This window comes from Brachycentrus maculatus, unplaced genomic scaffold (assembly GCF_059751285.1).
Source record: "Brachycentrus maculatus isolate JH-2025_06_01 unplaced genomic scaffold, ASM5975128v1 h1tg000027l, whole genome shotgun sequence".
Taxonomy (NCBI): Eukaryota; Metazoa; Arthropoda; class Insecta; order Trichoptera; family Brachycentridae; genus Brachycentrus; species Brachycentrus maculatus.
In genome coordinates this window covers 730,826-748,888 of record NW_028280781.1, presented here as the reverse complement: position 1 = coordinate 748,888, position 18,063 = coordinate 730,826, and the positions used below count along the sequence as shown (strand labels likewise).

The 18,063-nt window shown below is 31.2% G+C and overlaps 1 protein-coding gene across 1 annotated transcript in view; it reads left to right on the top strand.

Annotated features, from left to right (window-relative positions):
- The window catches only part of LOC148312987 (acetylcholine receptor subunit alpha-like 2), a 120,142-nt gene extending 102,418 nt beyond the window's left edge, over positions 1-17,724 (top strand). The window contains 4 exon segments of the mRNA XM_088270655.1: positions 10,322-10,478; positions 13,703-14,279; positions 15,691-15,880; positions 17,167-17,724. Of these exon segments, the coding sequence (XP_088126781.1) occupies positions 10,322-10,478; positions 13,703-14,279; positions 15,691-15,880; positions 17,167-17,361 (1,119 nt within the window). The 3' untranslated portion in view covers positions 17,362-17,724.
- The last annotated feature ends 339 nt before the right edge of the window (positions 17,725-18,063 follow it).

The window sequence follows — 18,063 nt, the reverse complement described above, 5'->3', positions numbered from 1 at the left end:
TACACATACGGTTGGCCGTCTGGGGTGGTGAGACATAATAAAAAATAATACAGAGTTTTATAGGAAATTGAAAGAAAATGCGACTTTTTTACTACCTCGGATTCAGTGACCTCTTTGCTATGTAGTGCCTTCAGTCGATTGATTACATCTGCGACTCTTTCTGAAGTCATAAATTTACTTTTTTATTCGTTTTTATTGGAAATATTTTACTCGTTATTTTTTTGCAATAGTGTTTTGTAAACGTATACCCCTAAAAGAATGATTGCTGAATTTTTTATTTCTTTGTTTTTTTTTTATTGAATAATTTATATCTCCATAGTATAGGGGTCAGCGTATTTGGCTACCATACTGGAGGTCTTGGAGTCGATTCCCAGAAGGGTCGGAATAAATATGGGTGATTTTCACTCTCATATCTATTTATTATTACCCTGGACTGGTACAAGCAGCGCAGGGCTGATCACCTCGCCTTCATGCAATTAACGATCAAGATAACACTGCATTGCTACATGCAGTGCCCTGTGCACCATTGGGCGCGGTTAAGGGTCAAAAGAAAAAGAAAGAAAAATTTATATTTTGACAAATGGGTTAAAATTTGCAATTAAATACATAATGCTAATTTTTGTCAATTATGCAAATGAGTGAGCACACACACAAAGTGTTTTATTTTGATTGGATGAAAAAAAATCAAGGGGAATACATTGATTAATTTTCTTTATTTTTTTAATTTTATGACAAGGTTGTCTTCAAAACTGTTTGGAAAAAAGTACCAAAAATAAAAGTGGTGAAGTATAAAGTTCTAGTTTTATTTTATTAGGATTTGTTCTTGTACTTTTTCATTCAATTTATAAAACGGGTCTGAGCCTATCAATAGTCTCTTTCGAACCCATAGGAAATATATAGACTAATACGCTTAATTCAAAGCTTTCAAAAGTTTTGTAATCATTATGGCCACCGTGTCCGACCAATTCGATTCAGACAGGTGAAAGAGTCACTTCCTTCCCTTCAGTTTTTTTCTTTTCTTTTGATAACTTATAAAGCATGTATTTTCTAGAACTCGAAAAGCATAAAAAGATAATAAAATCCATTATTTCAAACGTAGATACATAAATACATCCGTGGTAAAGATGATTGTTACGCAATTTTAATTTCTTCTCTATAAATCCACGATTTGAAATTGTTCCAGAATCGGTGTTGTGTTTTGGAGCAAGCTCCTATCCGACATATATTTTATAAAGTTATACTTGAAGAGCATAAAATGATAATGAGAATCATCCCACCACTCGTGGATACTTAAAATATTTTTTAAAGTAATCTGGTTAATGCGTGATAAACATGATCATTTGCCTATTTTAATTCCTTCTCTCCATGATTTGAAATTGTTAAAAATCGGAGTTCGGTCTTGGAGCAAGCTCCTAAACCCTATGTGATTTCTATAACTTGTACTTAACGAGCATTTTAAGATAATGAAAACTATCCTACCATACGGAGATACTTAAAATAAATCTTTTAAAATAATCTGTTAAATCCGTGATAAAGATGATCATTACGTAATTTTAATTTATTCTCTATAAATCCACGATTTGAAATTGTTTAGAATCAGTGTTGTGTTTTGAAGCAGGCTTCTATCCGCTATGTATTTTCTATAAATTTTACTTGAAGTGCATAAGAAGATAATGAGAATCATTTCACCACTTGTAGATACTTAAAATATATTTTAAAGTAATCTGTTTAATCTATGATAAAGATGATCATTTGGCTATTTTAATTTCTTCTCTCCACGATTTGAAATTGTTAACAATCGGAGTTCGGTATTGGAGCAAGCTCCTAACCCCTATGTAATTTCTATAACTTGTACTTAACGAGCATTTTAATATAATGAAAACTCTCCTACCATACGGAGATACTTAAAATAAAACCTTTAAATCCGTGATAAAGATGATCATTACGTTATTTTAATTTATTCCCAATAAATCCACGATTTGAAATTGTTAAGAATCGGAGTTCGGTCTTGGAGCAAAATCCTAATCCCTATGTAATTTCTATAACTTGTACTTAACGAGCATTTTAAGATAATGAAAACTATCCTACCGCACGAAGATACTTAAAATAAAACTTTTTAAATAATCTGTTAAATCCGTGATAAAGATGATCATTACGTAATTTTAATTTATTCTCTATAAATTCACGATTTGAAATTGTTCAGAATCGGTGTTGTGTTTTGAAGCAGGCTTCTATCCGCTATGTATTTTCTATAAATTTTACTTGAAGTGCATAAGAAGATAATGAGAATCATCCCACCACTTGTAGATACTTAAAATATATTTTAAAGTAATCTGTTTAATCTATGATAAAGACGATCATTTGGCTATTTTAATTTCTTCTCTTTACGATTTGAAACTGTTAACAATCGGAGTTCGGTCTTGGAGCAATCTCCTAACCCCTATGTAATTTATATAACTTGTACTTAATGAGCATTATAAGATAATGAAAACTGTCCTACCATACGGAGATTCTTTTAAAATAATCTGTTAAATCCGTGATAAAGATGATCATTACGTAATTTTAATTAATTCTCTATAAATCCACGATTTGAAATTATTAAGAATCGGAGTTCGGTCTTGGAGCTTCTACCCTCGCCTCGCCCGCACCCCCCATAGCCATTTCAGCCTTTCTTGGTGTAAATATTTAACCCCTAATCAGCAGCGAAGCGTGTTTGCCTACATGAATTAATTTATCAAGAAAAAACACGCGGAGCTTGAAGTAATTGAATCCCGTATACTTTTACCTGATCACGTCCTATCCCAGTAACGCCGTATTAAATCAATTTTGTCATTGATTGTGAACAAAGGGGCGAATGGATGTATATCCATTTTAAATCAAAAAACTTTTTGACAATTTTTTTAGTGTTTTCAAATCTTCACTCACAAAACTGGGTAAGTTCACTTGGGAGTTATTTATAGTATATTGATATCTTAACATATATGAAGAATATGGATACATTTTATAAAGTTCTCTTAATAGTAAGTCCCGTTTAATAACAAGCCTTCTTTTACACAAAGAGGAACGAGAGATAATTCATATAAAAAATAATGATAATATAACAACAAAATGTGTACCGTAGAACGGGGCTACTTGAACTTTTATGTTACTTGAGCTCAGTACAAAAAAATTTGTATTTGGTCTACAATAATGAACGTATCGACATGATTCATTGTTTCCCTGACAGGTGACACTTATTGTCACGATACTTCGTTCAATACCACGATCTAAATATTTTTTTGTACTGGGCTCATGATCAAGTAACACATTACAGTTTAAGTAACCCCGTTCTACGCTTTATAGTTTTTTACACAAAAAAAGAATTTGACCAATGACCGAGTTTTATCTTAATCATCATCAGATTGATAACGCAAACACGATGAAGATGAAGACTAGCCTAGTCTGATGATGTCGGTTACGACAAAACCCGGTCACTGCTCAAATAAAATATATGTGAAAAAAATTATATATTTATCATCCATTGTTCACTTTGTGTAATACCACTTTTTTTTAACAATGGATGATAAGGAAAATGTTTTATTACCAAACCACAAAGTTATCAATGCTTTTAAAATACAAAATAAATTATATCTGTTACTTTATTATATCAAATGCACTTCCAGAAAAAAATGTCAGTTCATTACTTTTTAAAAAATAAGATGCCAAAAACAAAAAATCTTGTTTTATAAAAAAAAGGAAATTAAATCAGATGCGTTACATTTATTAGTCCCAATCTCGCGTTCTTACCAAAAGAATGAATCTTTTCCAAATGTGCGTATTTAGAATAATTTGTTATTATTGCCAATAGGTTTTGTTTCCAAATCGCTTAGATTCCACTCCAAATTATGCATACATATTTTTAAAAATCTTGTTATTTCAAAATAAAATGAAATAAATCGAAAAAATTACATTTATTTGTCCCGATCTCGCATTCTTACCAAAAGAAAGAAACTTTTCCAAATGTGCTTATTTAGAATAATTTGTTATTATTTCCAATAGGCATTGTTTCCGAATCACTAAGATTCCACCCGAAATAATGCATACATATTATAAAGAATCGTGTTATTTCAAAATAAAATGAAATAAATCGAACAAATTACATTTATTTGTCCCGATCTCGCTTTCTTACCAAAAGAAGGGAAGTTTTCCTCTAAATCGCACCGTAGGAAGGCTTGCAAAGTGCGTATTTAGAATAATTTGTTATTATTGCCAATAGGCTTTGTTTCCGAATCACTTAGATTCCATTGGAATTATGCACAATTGGCCATTCACAACCTGAACGTAATGCCGCACTACCGTTGTGGGGGTATACGTTCCGCCGCGCGCCGCGCCGAAACGGTTAAGCCCGTGATCTTCAATTATTCCGGAATCTGCCCGAATAGTCGAATTTAAATTCCAGACACGGAATTGACGCGGTATCCATTAAAATTTGAACGTGCTGAAATCAGTTTAGCTTAGCAAGTTTTGAAACTCATTCAATTACTGCCTAAAATAATATAACAATATCAAATTTTAAAAATTCTCGCACCCAGTCTTTTTTTCGTCGTAAGCTTGAATCGTTTTAAAATCAATATTTGATGCACTTATTTTGTTGCCTTAAATAATTTAAAAATATCACATCGATAAATTCTCGCACTTTGTATTTTTTCTTCGTTAGCTTAAATCTTTCTAAAATTAATATTTGGTGCACTTAAATAATATAAAAATATCAAATCATTGAAATTCTCGCACTTTGTATTTTTTTCTTCGTAAGTTTAAATCGTATTACAATCAATATTTGATGAATTTACTTTGTTGTTTTGGTGTCTAAAATAATATAACAATATCAAATCGTTAAAATTCTCGCACTTTATATTTAATTCTTCGTCAGCTTAAATCTTTCTAAAATATATATATATACAATATTATATATCATACAATATTATATCCAATATTTGGTGCACTTAAATAATAAAACAATAATATAAAAATTTCAAATCATTGAAATTTTCGCACTTTGTATTTTTTTCTTCGTAAGTTAAAAATAGTATTAAAATCAATAATTGATGCATTTACTTTTCTGTTTTGCTGTCTAAAATAATATAACAATATTAAATCGTTAAAAATTTTAATTGTATAAATTTTAACGATTTGATATTGTTTTATTATTTTTAATGTGTTATTGTTATCTTTTTCCCATTTATATTTATATATAGATATATAAGATACATGAAGTATTAATAAGTTACTTTAAAAATAAATCAATATCCCTCAAAATGTTAATATCCTGTTGGGATTTTCTGATCTTAGGGTTATTCACATAAGTTGCAATGGTCAAGAGATCAAAGACTTTTCAGTGCTCGACTCATGGGACATCTGTCAGCTGCAGATTGCTGCTTTATGTGGACGTTTGCTAAGGGCTGGTTTCTGAAACCCTCCCCGTATATATTCAGTTCAATGTGCACCCATTTACTGAACCTTTAAACAACACGACATAGACTTATTCACTTACAATTATTTTTAACGTAAAATATTTTACATTTAGGATGAAATGTGAATTATTTATTGTTTTTTTGGTGATAAATATTATTGCATTGACCGTATATATGGTATATATACATTTTTTAGATCTAAAAATAGGAATCGAACCTCGTTAAAATGGGCTCGCACCCAGAAAACGACAATTAGAGTCCGCGACACATACCTTGCGACCACCACCTGATTTATCACCAACTCTGTTATTTTTTGTTTTATTTTGAGCTTTGGGTATCAATTATTAAGCAAAAGGCTTTTTTTTTAATTTCCAATATAATAAATTATTTGATTTGGAAAATAGCTTTTAGTTTTTATGGGAGATGTGTCTATCCGCATTTTGCAATCAATATATATATATATATATATATATATATATATATATATATATATATATATATATATATATATATATATATATATATATATATATATATATATATATATATATATATATATATATATATATTCTTTTAGTTAATTGTAACTGAGAAAATTATCGAAAAACTATAATATAATGTTATTACAAAATTTAACTATGTACGTTTTCGGAACCCGTACCTAGGAACTTTTAATCGTAATCTTAGGTTTTTTTAACAAAAAAACTTGTGTTATTTTTATGATTACCTATTGTTTAAAAGTACTTTCTAATGTTAAGCATTTTTATCACTGTTTTTTTCGTAGAAGAATGTAATATACAGTCAATCGAAACAATATTTTTAATATATTTTACTCTGGTTATAATACTAGTAAGCTTCTTTTGTTTCTGAAAGATATTGCTTCCTTTTAAAAAACGTCTAAGTATAATCACGAAGCCAATTTCGTTTCTTTCAGTCAATACCTTTTTTCGGGATTCTTTCTTGAATGTTCGGGGTTTTTCGAACACTCCCGTATAAAACTCCGCTCTAACAAAGGACAGAAGTTTAGTCTAAGATCCTGGCAGTATTCCTAATTAGGGCTGATTCCTACTTTTTATTCTATTCGGAGATGCTTGCTTAGGAGGTTACTAAAAGTTAAGATTTCGGATGTTCATTTGCGAGGGGCTAAAGTTTGTTTCAATTTAAACGTTCCTTTGGGTTGTGATCTTACGAAAACAATTAAGGCATTTAGCTTTCGATTATTTTTTTCCACCAAAACTACTTTATAAACCGAATACTGCAAAAGTTATAGTTTTATTTTATACTAGAATTTTAATAAAACATTTAAGATCTACATTAGTTTTTATCTGACTTTTATGTGTTGATTATAATGGTACAATAAAAAAGTAACCTTACCAATTTATCAAATTCGTTAAAATGGTTTAAGTGATCGCTTTACACACGTGTAACATTCACCCATTCTACCCATTATTGACAACCATGCTACTCGAATTCTTGGAAGTTATATATATATATATATATATATATATATATATATATATATATATATATATATATATATATATATATATATATATATATATATATATATATATATATATATATATATATATATATATAACTTCACTGAAGACATCTATTGGTGAGATGAAAAGAATGTTTTTACTGAGCAGAAACTCTTTTATTAGTATGTGAGATCCGAATGCTGGATTATAATCACATATATGAGAAACGCCAGAAAATATCATTTTCATTTTTATTATTTTAACTTATAATTTGACCAGTTAATTTATTTACAACATTTTGAGTTTGTCCAAATACTTGTTCACGAAATCTGGATTATCTCCAATTATAGGAGTTATTTTTTATACGAAAAATAACTCCTGTACTTGAAGATTATCCAATTTTTGTGAACAAGTATTTGAACACACTCAAAATGTTGTAAATTCACATTTTGAAAAATCATGATATAAATGCTCGATTTTATTATAATATTTAAAAGGATATATTAAATATTCGATTAAAGAATTATTGGTGTTAAACGTTGAATCATAAAGCCTTGTAAAATTGAAATGCAGAATGTCCGTGGATTAATGATATCCGGAAAACCGAAGTTTGGTCTCGGGAGTAGTAAAACGCTGTATACTTGTTTCGTTTGAGTCAATAAACCAGCCTTAAATTTTCCCTCGGAATTCGATTGGACGAGCCTTTCCTTTTTGGTAAAAATATAAAATTACCGAGCAATTTAAACAACGACCAGACCACCTGGTCCCCGCCATAGGATTAAGCCAAAGTGTTTCCATTATGTAATATTAAATAAGGAACCTTTACGGAATAAATTAATGGTAAACCACCCATTTTTTTTAACATCTCATCAAAGATGAAGAAGAATATGGGAGTCTGGGCATTTACGGGGCTGACGGCCGTCATAGGCTGGTTTAAGTGATCACTTTACACACGTGTAACATTCACCAATTTTACCCATTATTGACAACCACATCACTCACATTCTTGGAAATTCTATATATATGAACCAATTTAGAAACCTTGTTCTTGAATCACTAGAACTTCACTAGAGACATCTATTGGTGAGATGTAAAGAAGCTTTTTACTAAGCAGAAACTCTTATATTAGTATGTGAGGACCGAATCCTGGATTATAATCACACACATGAGAAACGTCAGAAAATACCATTTTCATTTTTATTATTAAGCTTATAATTTGACCAGATAATTTATTTATAACATTTTGAGTGTGTCCAAATACTTGTTCACAAAACCTGGATTATCTCGAATTACAGGAGTTATTTTCATATTATTTTTTAACATCTAAAAAAGAGATGAGATGTTAAAAGATAAGATGTTATGTGTTCTAAGATGTTATATGTTAAGATGTTATATAACATATTATGTTATAAGATGTTAAACAACATGAGATGTTAAAAAATAATATGAAAATAACTCCTGTAATTGGAGATAATCCAGGTTTTGTGAACAAGTATTTGGACACACTCAAAATGTTGTAAACCACCTATGTAGACAATAAATTAAAAATTGTCAATAAATGTTGGCGTTACTTTGATTGGATTAAAAAATATTTTTCAACGTTTTATTACTTCAAAGTTAATGAGATTGTAATAATTTCTTGAATGTTTTTCGCAGATACTTTATGGCACATTTTATGAACTTATAAAACTAAACAATTTTTTTAACCACTTTTTTTATTAAAAGCACACTTTAACCTACTGGTTTCGACAAAACCTTGTCATCATCAGGGTTTATTAAATTATAAAAGATTAAAAATATTTATTTTTTAATGTTTTAGAATTTAGTAAACTGTGAAGATGACACGGTTCTTATCGGAACCGGTAGGTTAAAGTATTCTTATAATAAAAAAGTGGTTACAACAAAGTTGTTTAATTTTACAAAGATTGTTATAATTTTATGAGCGAAGTTAAGAAATCGATCGTGGGAAGGTTTTTAGATAATCCAAAATAACCTTCTTGTTATTCTCTTTAGCATGATTTTTTTTGCTTGAACTTCGCAAAATATATTTAATGGTCAACTAATTATACGGACAATTCACTCAAATTTTTCAATTATTTTTGGCGTTACATTAATTTTTATTTTTCTGTTTATTGTAATGTTTTATTACGTTAACTTAAATGATTTCATAATATATTTTATATTTAGAAATTATATTATGAGCAAAGTTTAGAACTAAATTCAATTCAATTAAAACCCTTATCCGCACCCCATTATACAAACACAGTGTTATCTTGATCGTTTACACATAAAGGAAAGGTGATCAGCCCTCCGCTTCAGGTACCAGTCCAGAGTAATAAGAAAATATAGAATTATACTTTTTAAATTAATACTTGTATAATACCATTTGGTGAGTTTTATTTCATTACACAGCGACTATAATAGTTTCGAAAACTACAGATGTCTTCATATCTACAGGTGAATGAAAAAAAATCATCCACCGGTATATATATTTTTTTTGAGCAGAAAAAATATTTAGGTGTATAAAGAGTTTGCTAGGGTAATAAATAGAGAGGGGCAGGTTAAGGATCGGGACTAAAAAATACATTTTTCTTAAAAAGCTTTCAAAAAGTAAAATTCAAAATGCAGTGCTAGAATATAATTCATCTTATATAAAATGTATGTAGGTCCATATATCGCTTACTTCTTTCAACAACGTCATATATCAAAAAACTTGATTTTTCAGGAGATCGTGTTAAATGTTTAAAAATATAATACAATGTATTGAAAATAAATATCAAGCCTCTTAATGAACTTTTTACTATGCAACACATCTTTTTGGTAAAATCTAAATATTTTTTCTCTATTTGAAAAATATTTAGTTTGTTTAAAAAAATAATCAAACAAAACCCTTTCTTCATAATGCAAAAACAACACTTTCTGCCCTATAGCGAGTAAATATTTTATTTGAAAAATGCCTCTTTTGCTGGAATATAGTATTTTTTTGGGGCATTTTGAAAACATGCACAACTAAAAATTGTCGATTTTTTAAATACGACGTTGTTGAAAGGAGTGAGTGATATGTGTGTGTATCAAAATATTTGTTTCCAAACTCTGCATTTATTCGACTCAAAATATTGTGAATAAATACTTTATTGATTACGTCTTAGCTAGAAATATAATCTGATCCGAAAAACACTTTTGCGACATAAAATGTCGTGCTACGAATTGATACTTTTTCAAAGGTCAAACAATCCCTTATTAAGGAATATCTTGGGATCCGGGTCGTTTGATCTTGCTACCGAGGATTAATATTTCTTTTACGAAATATTACTCCCCCAAGTTTGGCCGCCTTAATAAAACTCGAGACGGCCGATAATGATTGGTGATTATTTTTTAATTTCGCAGATCGACCTTAAACACATAAACCAGAAGCCCGGGGATAACAAAGTTGAAGTGGGAATCGAACTGAGAGAATATTATCCCTCGGTCGAGTGGGACATCCTTGGGGTTCCGGCCGAACGACACGAGAAGTACTACCCTTGCTGTCAAGAACCTTATCCTGGTAATACTTTCATTTATTATTGTAATGTATTTTATTCATAATTGAGTACGTAAATAAAACTTTGTTGTATTCATTATGTAAAAAAAAATAATTGCATTCACATATTAGTATTTTATTTATTGTTTCGGCGTTTACTTTGTGGTAAGACATGTGAAAATAATTAAAGAAAACAATTTTTTTTTACCACGTCAGTTTATTTATGACAACTAGTTTTGGAAGCTAAGCTTCCATCTTCAGGTCTAAATGTATTTATTTATAATGTTTTAGTTTACATTTCGACCTATAGATGGAAGCTAAGCTTCAGAAACTAGTTGTCATAAATAAACAAGTGGTAAAAATAAGTGGTAAAAAACCTGGTACCAATTGTAATGCATGAAAGTGAAGCATGGAGTTAGCGAAAGACGGTTGAGAGTATAAAAGTATTATCGATAAAATAAAGAAAGTGTGTTAAGTTGATTAAGACATGTGACATGAATGAGGGAGGAAAGAATTATACAATGAATTCATAAGGCAAATTTAGTTATAAATAGTAAAGTATAAGGAGAGTAGTTGTAACAGAGCAGAGTAAAACCGATTAAACTTGGCATGGTCGAGTGTTTATTTCTTTCATATATTACAGGGTTAATAAATTTTTGAATCCATTGTATGTATCACATTTCTAAGTACATCACAAAATCCCGCAGAAAAGTTTCTCTCGTAGTTGAAAAAGGTTATTTTTCTTTAAAAATATAACAACAAAAAAATGTCTTCAGAAAACCAAACGAACTTCTTACCAGTTAAAACTTTTGATCGTTCCTAACAATCGTACATCTAAAGTTGTCACAAACAAAGTTTACAAGCGGTTATTTTTTTATCTCAAAACTCCGTTTATTGGATTCGTCGACGTATTTTGATATCGATCTCGGAATAAGAATATTTTTGATCAAATTATTTCTCGACGTAATCAATTATCTCGCGTCTGAATTTTTCGCGTTTCTTCGTCGCATCCAAATATACGTAATTTGTCACGGAATGGAAAATGAGATGACAAACGGAAAAATATCCGAAGGTTAATCGTCTTTCTATCGATCAGATAACTTGAAAAAATCTTGCTTAGTAAACATTAGTAAATTGAGCATCCTTTATGTAAAAATATGTAATCTCGCTCTACAATAACCTACTTTACAGTATTATGAACCGTTTCCTCCCATAATTGGTACTTGGTAGACGTTCATAATGAAAAGGCTCGGATTATCTGGCGGAATATCGAAAATAAGTAGTTTGTCGAAGGACTTACAGAGGACCTTTTAGCTTCATTAACACATTTCTTATCTTAATACAACGAGCTATACGTGCCTGGGACCTTAATAACTTCCACTCTCTTATCTGCAATACGTAGGTACATACAATACCCCTCCGTAGAACAACTTGCACGAAGACAATTTCATAATTTTCATTTCGATTAACTCTAACAACCGAAAAACGAGTTCGTACATTGAACTGTACAGAATAAAATGTTAATTTCCACCGACCTTTTTTTCGTCTAGGGCAAATTGTACTGTTTAAAATTAAAATGTCGGGAATATTCCGGAATATGCGAGTGCTGAATGAAACAATCAGTGTCTTGTACCCTTGGGGATATCCTTCGCGGTACGTTCGTGATGTGTACTCTGTAATCATTAAGACGAAATTTCCTCAAATATTCAAATACGTGTAGACGAGATCGAGATTAATTATTACACGCGACATACTATACTTGTAATCTGTATAATGTAGGTACACCCAGACATTTAATATGTAATCGATAGCGGGAAGTGTATCCTCCTTCGAATTGAATATACTCGTATATTTACCTACTTAATCACGTAACGATATTTATTTTAAAGGCAATTCATAAATTTCTATTTTTTTTAAACTAACTAACCATCACGCCGCTTCCCCGCAGGGGTAGGCAGAGAGAATAGAGCGCCACACCACTCTGTCCTTGCAAACATTCTTCGCCTCTTCCACGTTCATGCATCTCCTCATACATACCCGCCGATCGTTACGACTCCTAACCTGACCACTTTCAAGTATTTGGCATACCTGATCGTGCCATGTTTTTCTCGGTCTTCCTCTGCTTCTTTTCCCGCTAACATTCGCCTCATAAATTTGTTTTACCGTTCTTTCCTCACTCATTGGTTCTACATGTTCAAACCATCTCAACACACCTTTCTTAATTTTATCGATAATGCTTATCTCAGCTTTGCATTCCTTCCTTATTTCACTATTCGCACATCTATCATATTTCGTTTTGTCACACATTCTTCTGAGAGATCGCATTTCGACTGCATTCAGTCTACTTTCATCCTATTTATTCATTTATAGATTTTGCGTCTAATTTGTAGAACTTCATTTTAATTTATTTATTTAATATTAAAATCAAATACTGTTTTTAGAGTCTGATTAATTGTATTTTGTTATTAGTTTGACAGTAGTTTGAAAATGCCATAGCAAGGAGAAACTTCACAGATATTATTTTTATGGGTTTTTAATAATAAAATACAATTTATCTAACTCTAAAAATCCGTGTTTGATTTTAATATTGAATACATGAATTCTATTTATGTATTTAAATAGGTATTAAACAACCAAATGAAAAATATATTCCTCATACAAAGAAATGAACTTAATTAGAAAAATATGGTTTCTTTGTTTTGTCAAAACAACACAAGCATATTGAGTCTAATTTTATGAAACAGTATATTTATTACTTTTAACTTGTAACAGTAACTTGCTATAGTATTACAAACGTGTGACTTTATTTCTGAGCACAAGAGATATTTTACTTCCTATTTTATTTTTTTATCAACAGAAATTGTGCACATTTATTTAAAGAAACTTTTTAAACATATTCATTTATTTTTTTGGTGACACCCACCAAGCCACCTTGTATGTCTTGTCAGTGGAGTTCTTTTTAAAACTGTTTCCGTGTAAATAAATATATTTCTTTAAAAAAAACAAATTAATACGGGATTAATAATAACTGAAACAGTGACAATAAAAAAAGCTTATAATGAACTAATAAATTGCTCTTATCTAGTCGCGTTTCAAGGCTAGAGTTCACGCTCTGACCTAGCCTGCTCTCTTCATTCATTTCAACAAACGTATCAAACATTCTGTCGCTCTCCGACAGACTTCTCTTTCACACACATACATGTATATTACCTTGCAAACTTGTTATATTAACTATTGATTTTTTTCAGATATCTTCTTTAACATCACACTTCGTCGAAAAACTCTCTTCTATACGGTCAACCTGATTGTTCCATGCGTCGGAATTTCGTATCTCTCTGTCCTCGTATTCTATCTCCCCGCAGACTCCGGCGAGAAGATTGCCCTCAGCATCTCCATCTTACTCTCCCAAACCATGTTCTTCTTGCTGATCTCCGAAATCATCCCGTCGACATCTCTCGCCCTACCCTTACTGGGGAAGTATCTGCTCTTCACCATGTTGCTGGTCGGCCTCAGTGTCGTCATAACCATCATAATCCTGAACGTACACTACAGGAAGCCCAGTACCCATAAGATGGCGCCTTGGGTGAGAAAGTTTTTTATAAAAAGGCTTCCGAAATTGCTCTTGATGAGGGTGCCGAAGGATCTTCTGAAGGATTTGGCAGCGGACAAGATACCAGGGAGGAATGCCAAGAACAAGAGCAAGTTTAATGCCGCACTGCAAGCCGCGAATGTGCAGTCCAACTCTGGGGCTTCCAGCCCTGACTCCATCCGACATCACATGCCGGGAGGCTGTAATGGACTGCATAGCACGACCGCAACTAATCGGTGAGTGATTTGTGGTCTTCTGGTTTTGTCGCCGTCGAATTTAACGAAAATTGATGCACACCATAATTTGTGGGTAGTGACCTCTAACTGACAATAAAGCCGACTTTACCGAGATATATGGAAGCGATACGATTGATAGAGTATGTGAGTGGTATTAGAAATTAGTGGACACTTCCATTTGTTCAATAAACCGATGGCGCAGTTGCATAGTGCTACAACTGGAAATCAGTTATAATTGAATTTGTTTATCTGTATCGTGATTCCAATATTGCACATGTGGGTAACATAATTTTCTTTTATAAAGCCATCCATTTACAATACCAGTATAAGTTTTTTTTCATTAATTGATTTAGCAGTCACTTTGTGGTAATTATATTTATCCTTTTTATTTTTTTATTTAAATTTTAATTTTGTAGTTGGTTAGACACTCGACTGCAAAACTGTTGTCTTGGATTTACGAAAGATTTATTTTCTTATTGCATCAATTGATTCGGCAGTCATTTTGTGAATTGGTCTGGGAATTTGTGATGTATTTTTTACATTAACCTTCCCTCTCCTTACTTTCCTACCTGCAGATAAGCCTTGCAATAGTAGAGGCTTGGCGGGTTATTCTTTTTTTTAAACTTTTTTTTTATATTAAGTTAAAATACGGATTCATATAATGGAAGCAGGCTGTACAACTCAATTGCATAACAATCAAAGTTTTTTTTGACCATGAGGTTTTGTTTGATGTATTTCTGTGTTTTGTATTAATTTTATTTTATTTTATTTTTTATTTTATTTTATTTTAAACTTCATGTACAGAAAATAAAAAGTACATTGGCGGGCTTATTGCTAAAAAGCAATATCTTCCAACCGACCAAAGACGGACTAGTGATATTGATCAAAACGTTTGATACCATATATAGCCGTTTGCAATCAGTGGGCAGATAGTACTTGAACATTTAAAAAAACATAAATTACAAATTGACATTTAAAAAGAAACATAAATTAACAAAAGACGATAATGAGGAGGGCAAAGGAAGAAGGGAGAATAGGGAAGGAGGTAGTAAATTGTCATTTATGCGCTTTGCTAAGGATGTGCTTTTTATGTTATATGAGAGTAATTCTTCCGAGATTCTGCCTCCGTTGGGTCATGTTTAGTGCGCTAGACTACCATACTGGATGTCTTGAGTTCGATTCTCAAGAAGGTAAAAATAAATATTTGTGATTTTTTTTTCCTTATAAATTCTAAAAAACGAAAATTATCCAATATAAATTCTTTAAAAATATCAAGCGTAAGGACACGTCGAGCCCTGAGCGGCTCTGCGCATTTTGATTTGAACGCTTGAGATCTGGGCCTTAAGATAACGAAGTAACATGGAGATTTTTTTGTATTTTCTAAAAAGTAGTTTCTTCACGTGTTATTCAGATTTAGCGGTTTGGTGGGAGCCCTTGGAGGATTGGGCGGTTACAATGGGCTGCCAAGCGTCATGTCCGGATTGGACGAGTCTCTCAGTGACGTGGCCCCAAGGAAGAAATACCCCTTCGAACTCGAAAAAGCTATCCACAACGTGATGTTTATCCAGCATCATATGCAGCGACAGGATGAATTCAACGCGGTTCGTTAAATTTCATTTCATTCATACTTTAAATATGTTTGTTGTTGTTGTTAGAACTGTTTTAAGTAAAAAAACTTATATTATTTTTTGACATCTCATCAAAGATGAAGAAGAATATGGAAGTCTGGGCATTTACGGGGCTGACAACCGTCATGGGCTGGTTTAAATGATCACTTTACACACATTAACATTCACCAATTCTACCCATTATTGACAACCATACTACTCAAATTCTTGGAAATTCTGTATATATGAACCAATTTTGAAACGTAATTCTAAGTCAATAATGGGTAGAACATTCTTCCATATTCTTCTTCATCTTTGATGAGATGTTAAAAAATAATATATAAATAACACCTATTATTGGAGATAATCCAGATTTTGTGAACAAGTATTTGAACACACTTAACATATTGTAAAAAAAACTTGATTTGTAGATTTTTAAGTGTGCTGTTTATTTAAAAGTCTGAGTTTTGCATTTAAGAGTTATTTATATTAACATCTCGACATAAATGAAGAACGAATGTATAGGCTGGTTTAAGTGATAACTTTATAGACGTGTTACATTCATCATTTTATCCATGATTACTCACACATAAAAAAACTTACTTTACTCAACCATAGATGGTGACAAAAACTAACATATGAAAGGTGTCAATCGAAACAGACAATAAATATGACTTCCGAAATTTGAGTTGTGTGGTTGTCAATCATGGGTAGAATGTTAAATATTACACGTTTATAAAGTCACATAAATCAGCCAGTAAATCATAGGTGGCCAACCTTTTCAGCAGGCGGGCCTGATTTTAAAAACACCGGGCCGTAAAACAAAATTTCTTCTATTATTCAAAGCAACCAACATAATCAAGCAAGCAACAAAATAATCAGAAAACTTCTCAGTTCTTCTGTTACTCTTCTCTTCTTTGGTCAAACATCTTGACTACTTGACGCCATAATATGGGTCTTGAAATTGTCACGATAGTGAAATACTTCCATATGGGATATGATACGAACTTCACACGATGGAATGTTCTTTTGGTGGTTTTATGTACACTTAAAGAAAAAATATGTGAAATGCTCCACGGGCCGCGGGTTGGCCACCCTTGCTGTAAATAGTTGTTAGCCCTGTAAATTCCCCATATTTGTCCTTCATTTATGTTGATATATCAATATAAGCCACTTGAATACTAAGTTAATTTTTATGATTGCGCGTATTTTTATGATTGATATGATTGCTGGATCTTTATGATTGCACGTATGAACAAATCTTCTTTCTCCTGATACAGGAAGACCAGGACTGGGGTTTTGTCGCTATGGTGCTGGATCGGCTGTTCCTCTGGATATTCACCATCGCGTCAATAGTTGGCACTTTTGTCATCCTGTGCGAGGCCCCCGCTCTGTACGATGATACCAAGCCTATTGACATGGCACTCTCGTCCGTCGCTCAGCAGCAGTTTTTACCGGAGTCTGATGGCGTGTGAACGGACCCTTAAAAAAATCTGAAATAGTTTTAAATTATTCTTCCATAATAAATGAAAGGAGAATTCTGTGCATAAAAGTAAGTTTTTAAGAAATAAGAGAGTTAACGAAACAGTTGTATAGTTACTAAAAATTTTGCATTAAAATTATGTACCTTGTTAATTATTATAGATATAATGATTAAAGTTACCGGGCGATTTAGAGTTTTTTTCTAAAATATATTTTCATTTTTTATTTTATTTCCTATGTTTGCTTATATTATATTTAGTACATAAACTAATATTTACACTCAATTTAACATATTATGTACTTTTGTACTCTTCTTACAATAAACATAAAGTTTTTTTTTAAATTCATTCATTGTCTTATTATTCTTTATACTCGTATAATTTTTTTTATTCAACATTTTTAATTGATAATGCATTGAAAAGATGACTATGATTTCTAGTCAGTGATATTTTTTGTTAAGACATTAATAATCCTGTTTTTAAAAAAACGTTTCTAGTTTAGAAATACTTTTTTTTTTAATGTACAAAATAATATATCGTATTGTAAATATATTTTTTTTGTTGGTATTTTGCGAATTTTTATTTTACTCATAATATGTATAGTAATTAAAGTATTGTAAATTCGTATGTCCCTCAAACAGCAAAAAGTAGGATTTAAAAATTATCAAATAAACTTAAATTGTAGTTAAGTATAAT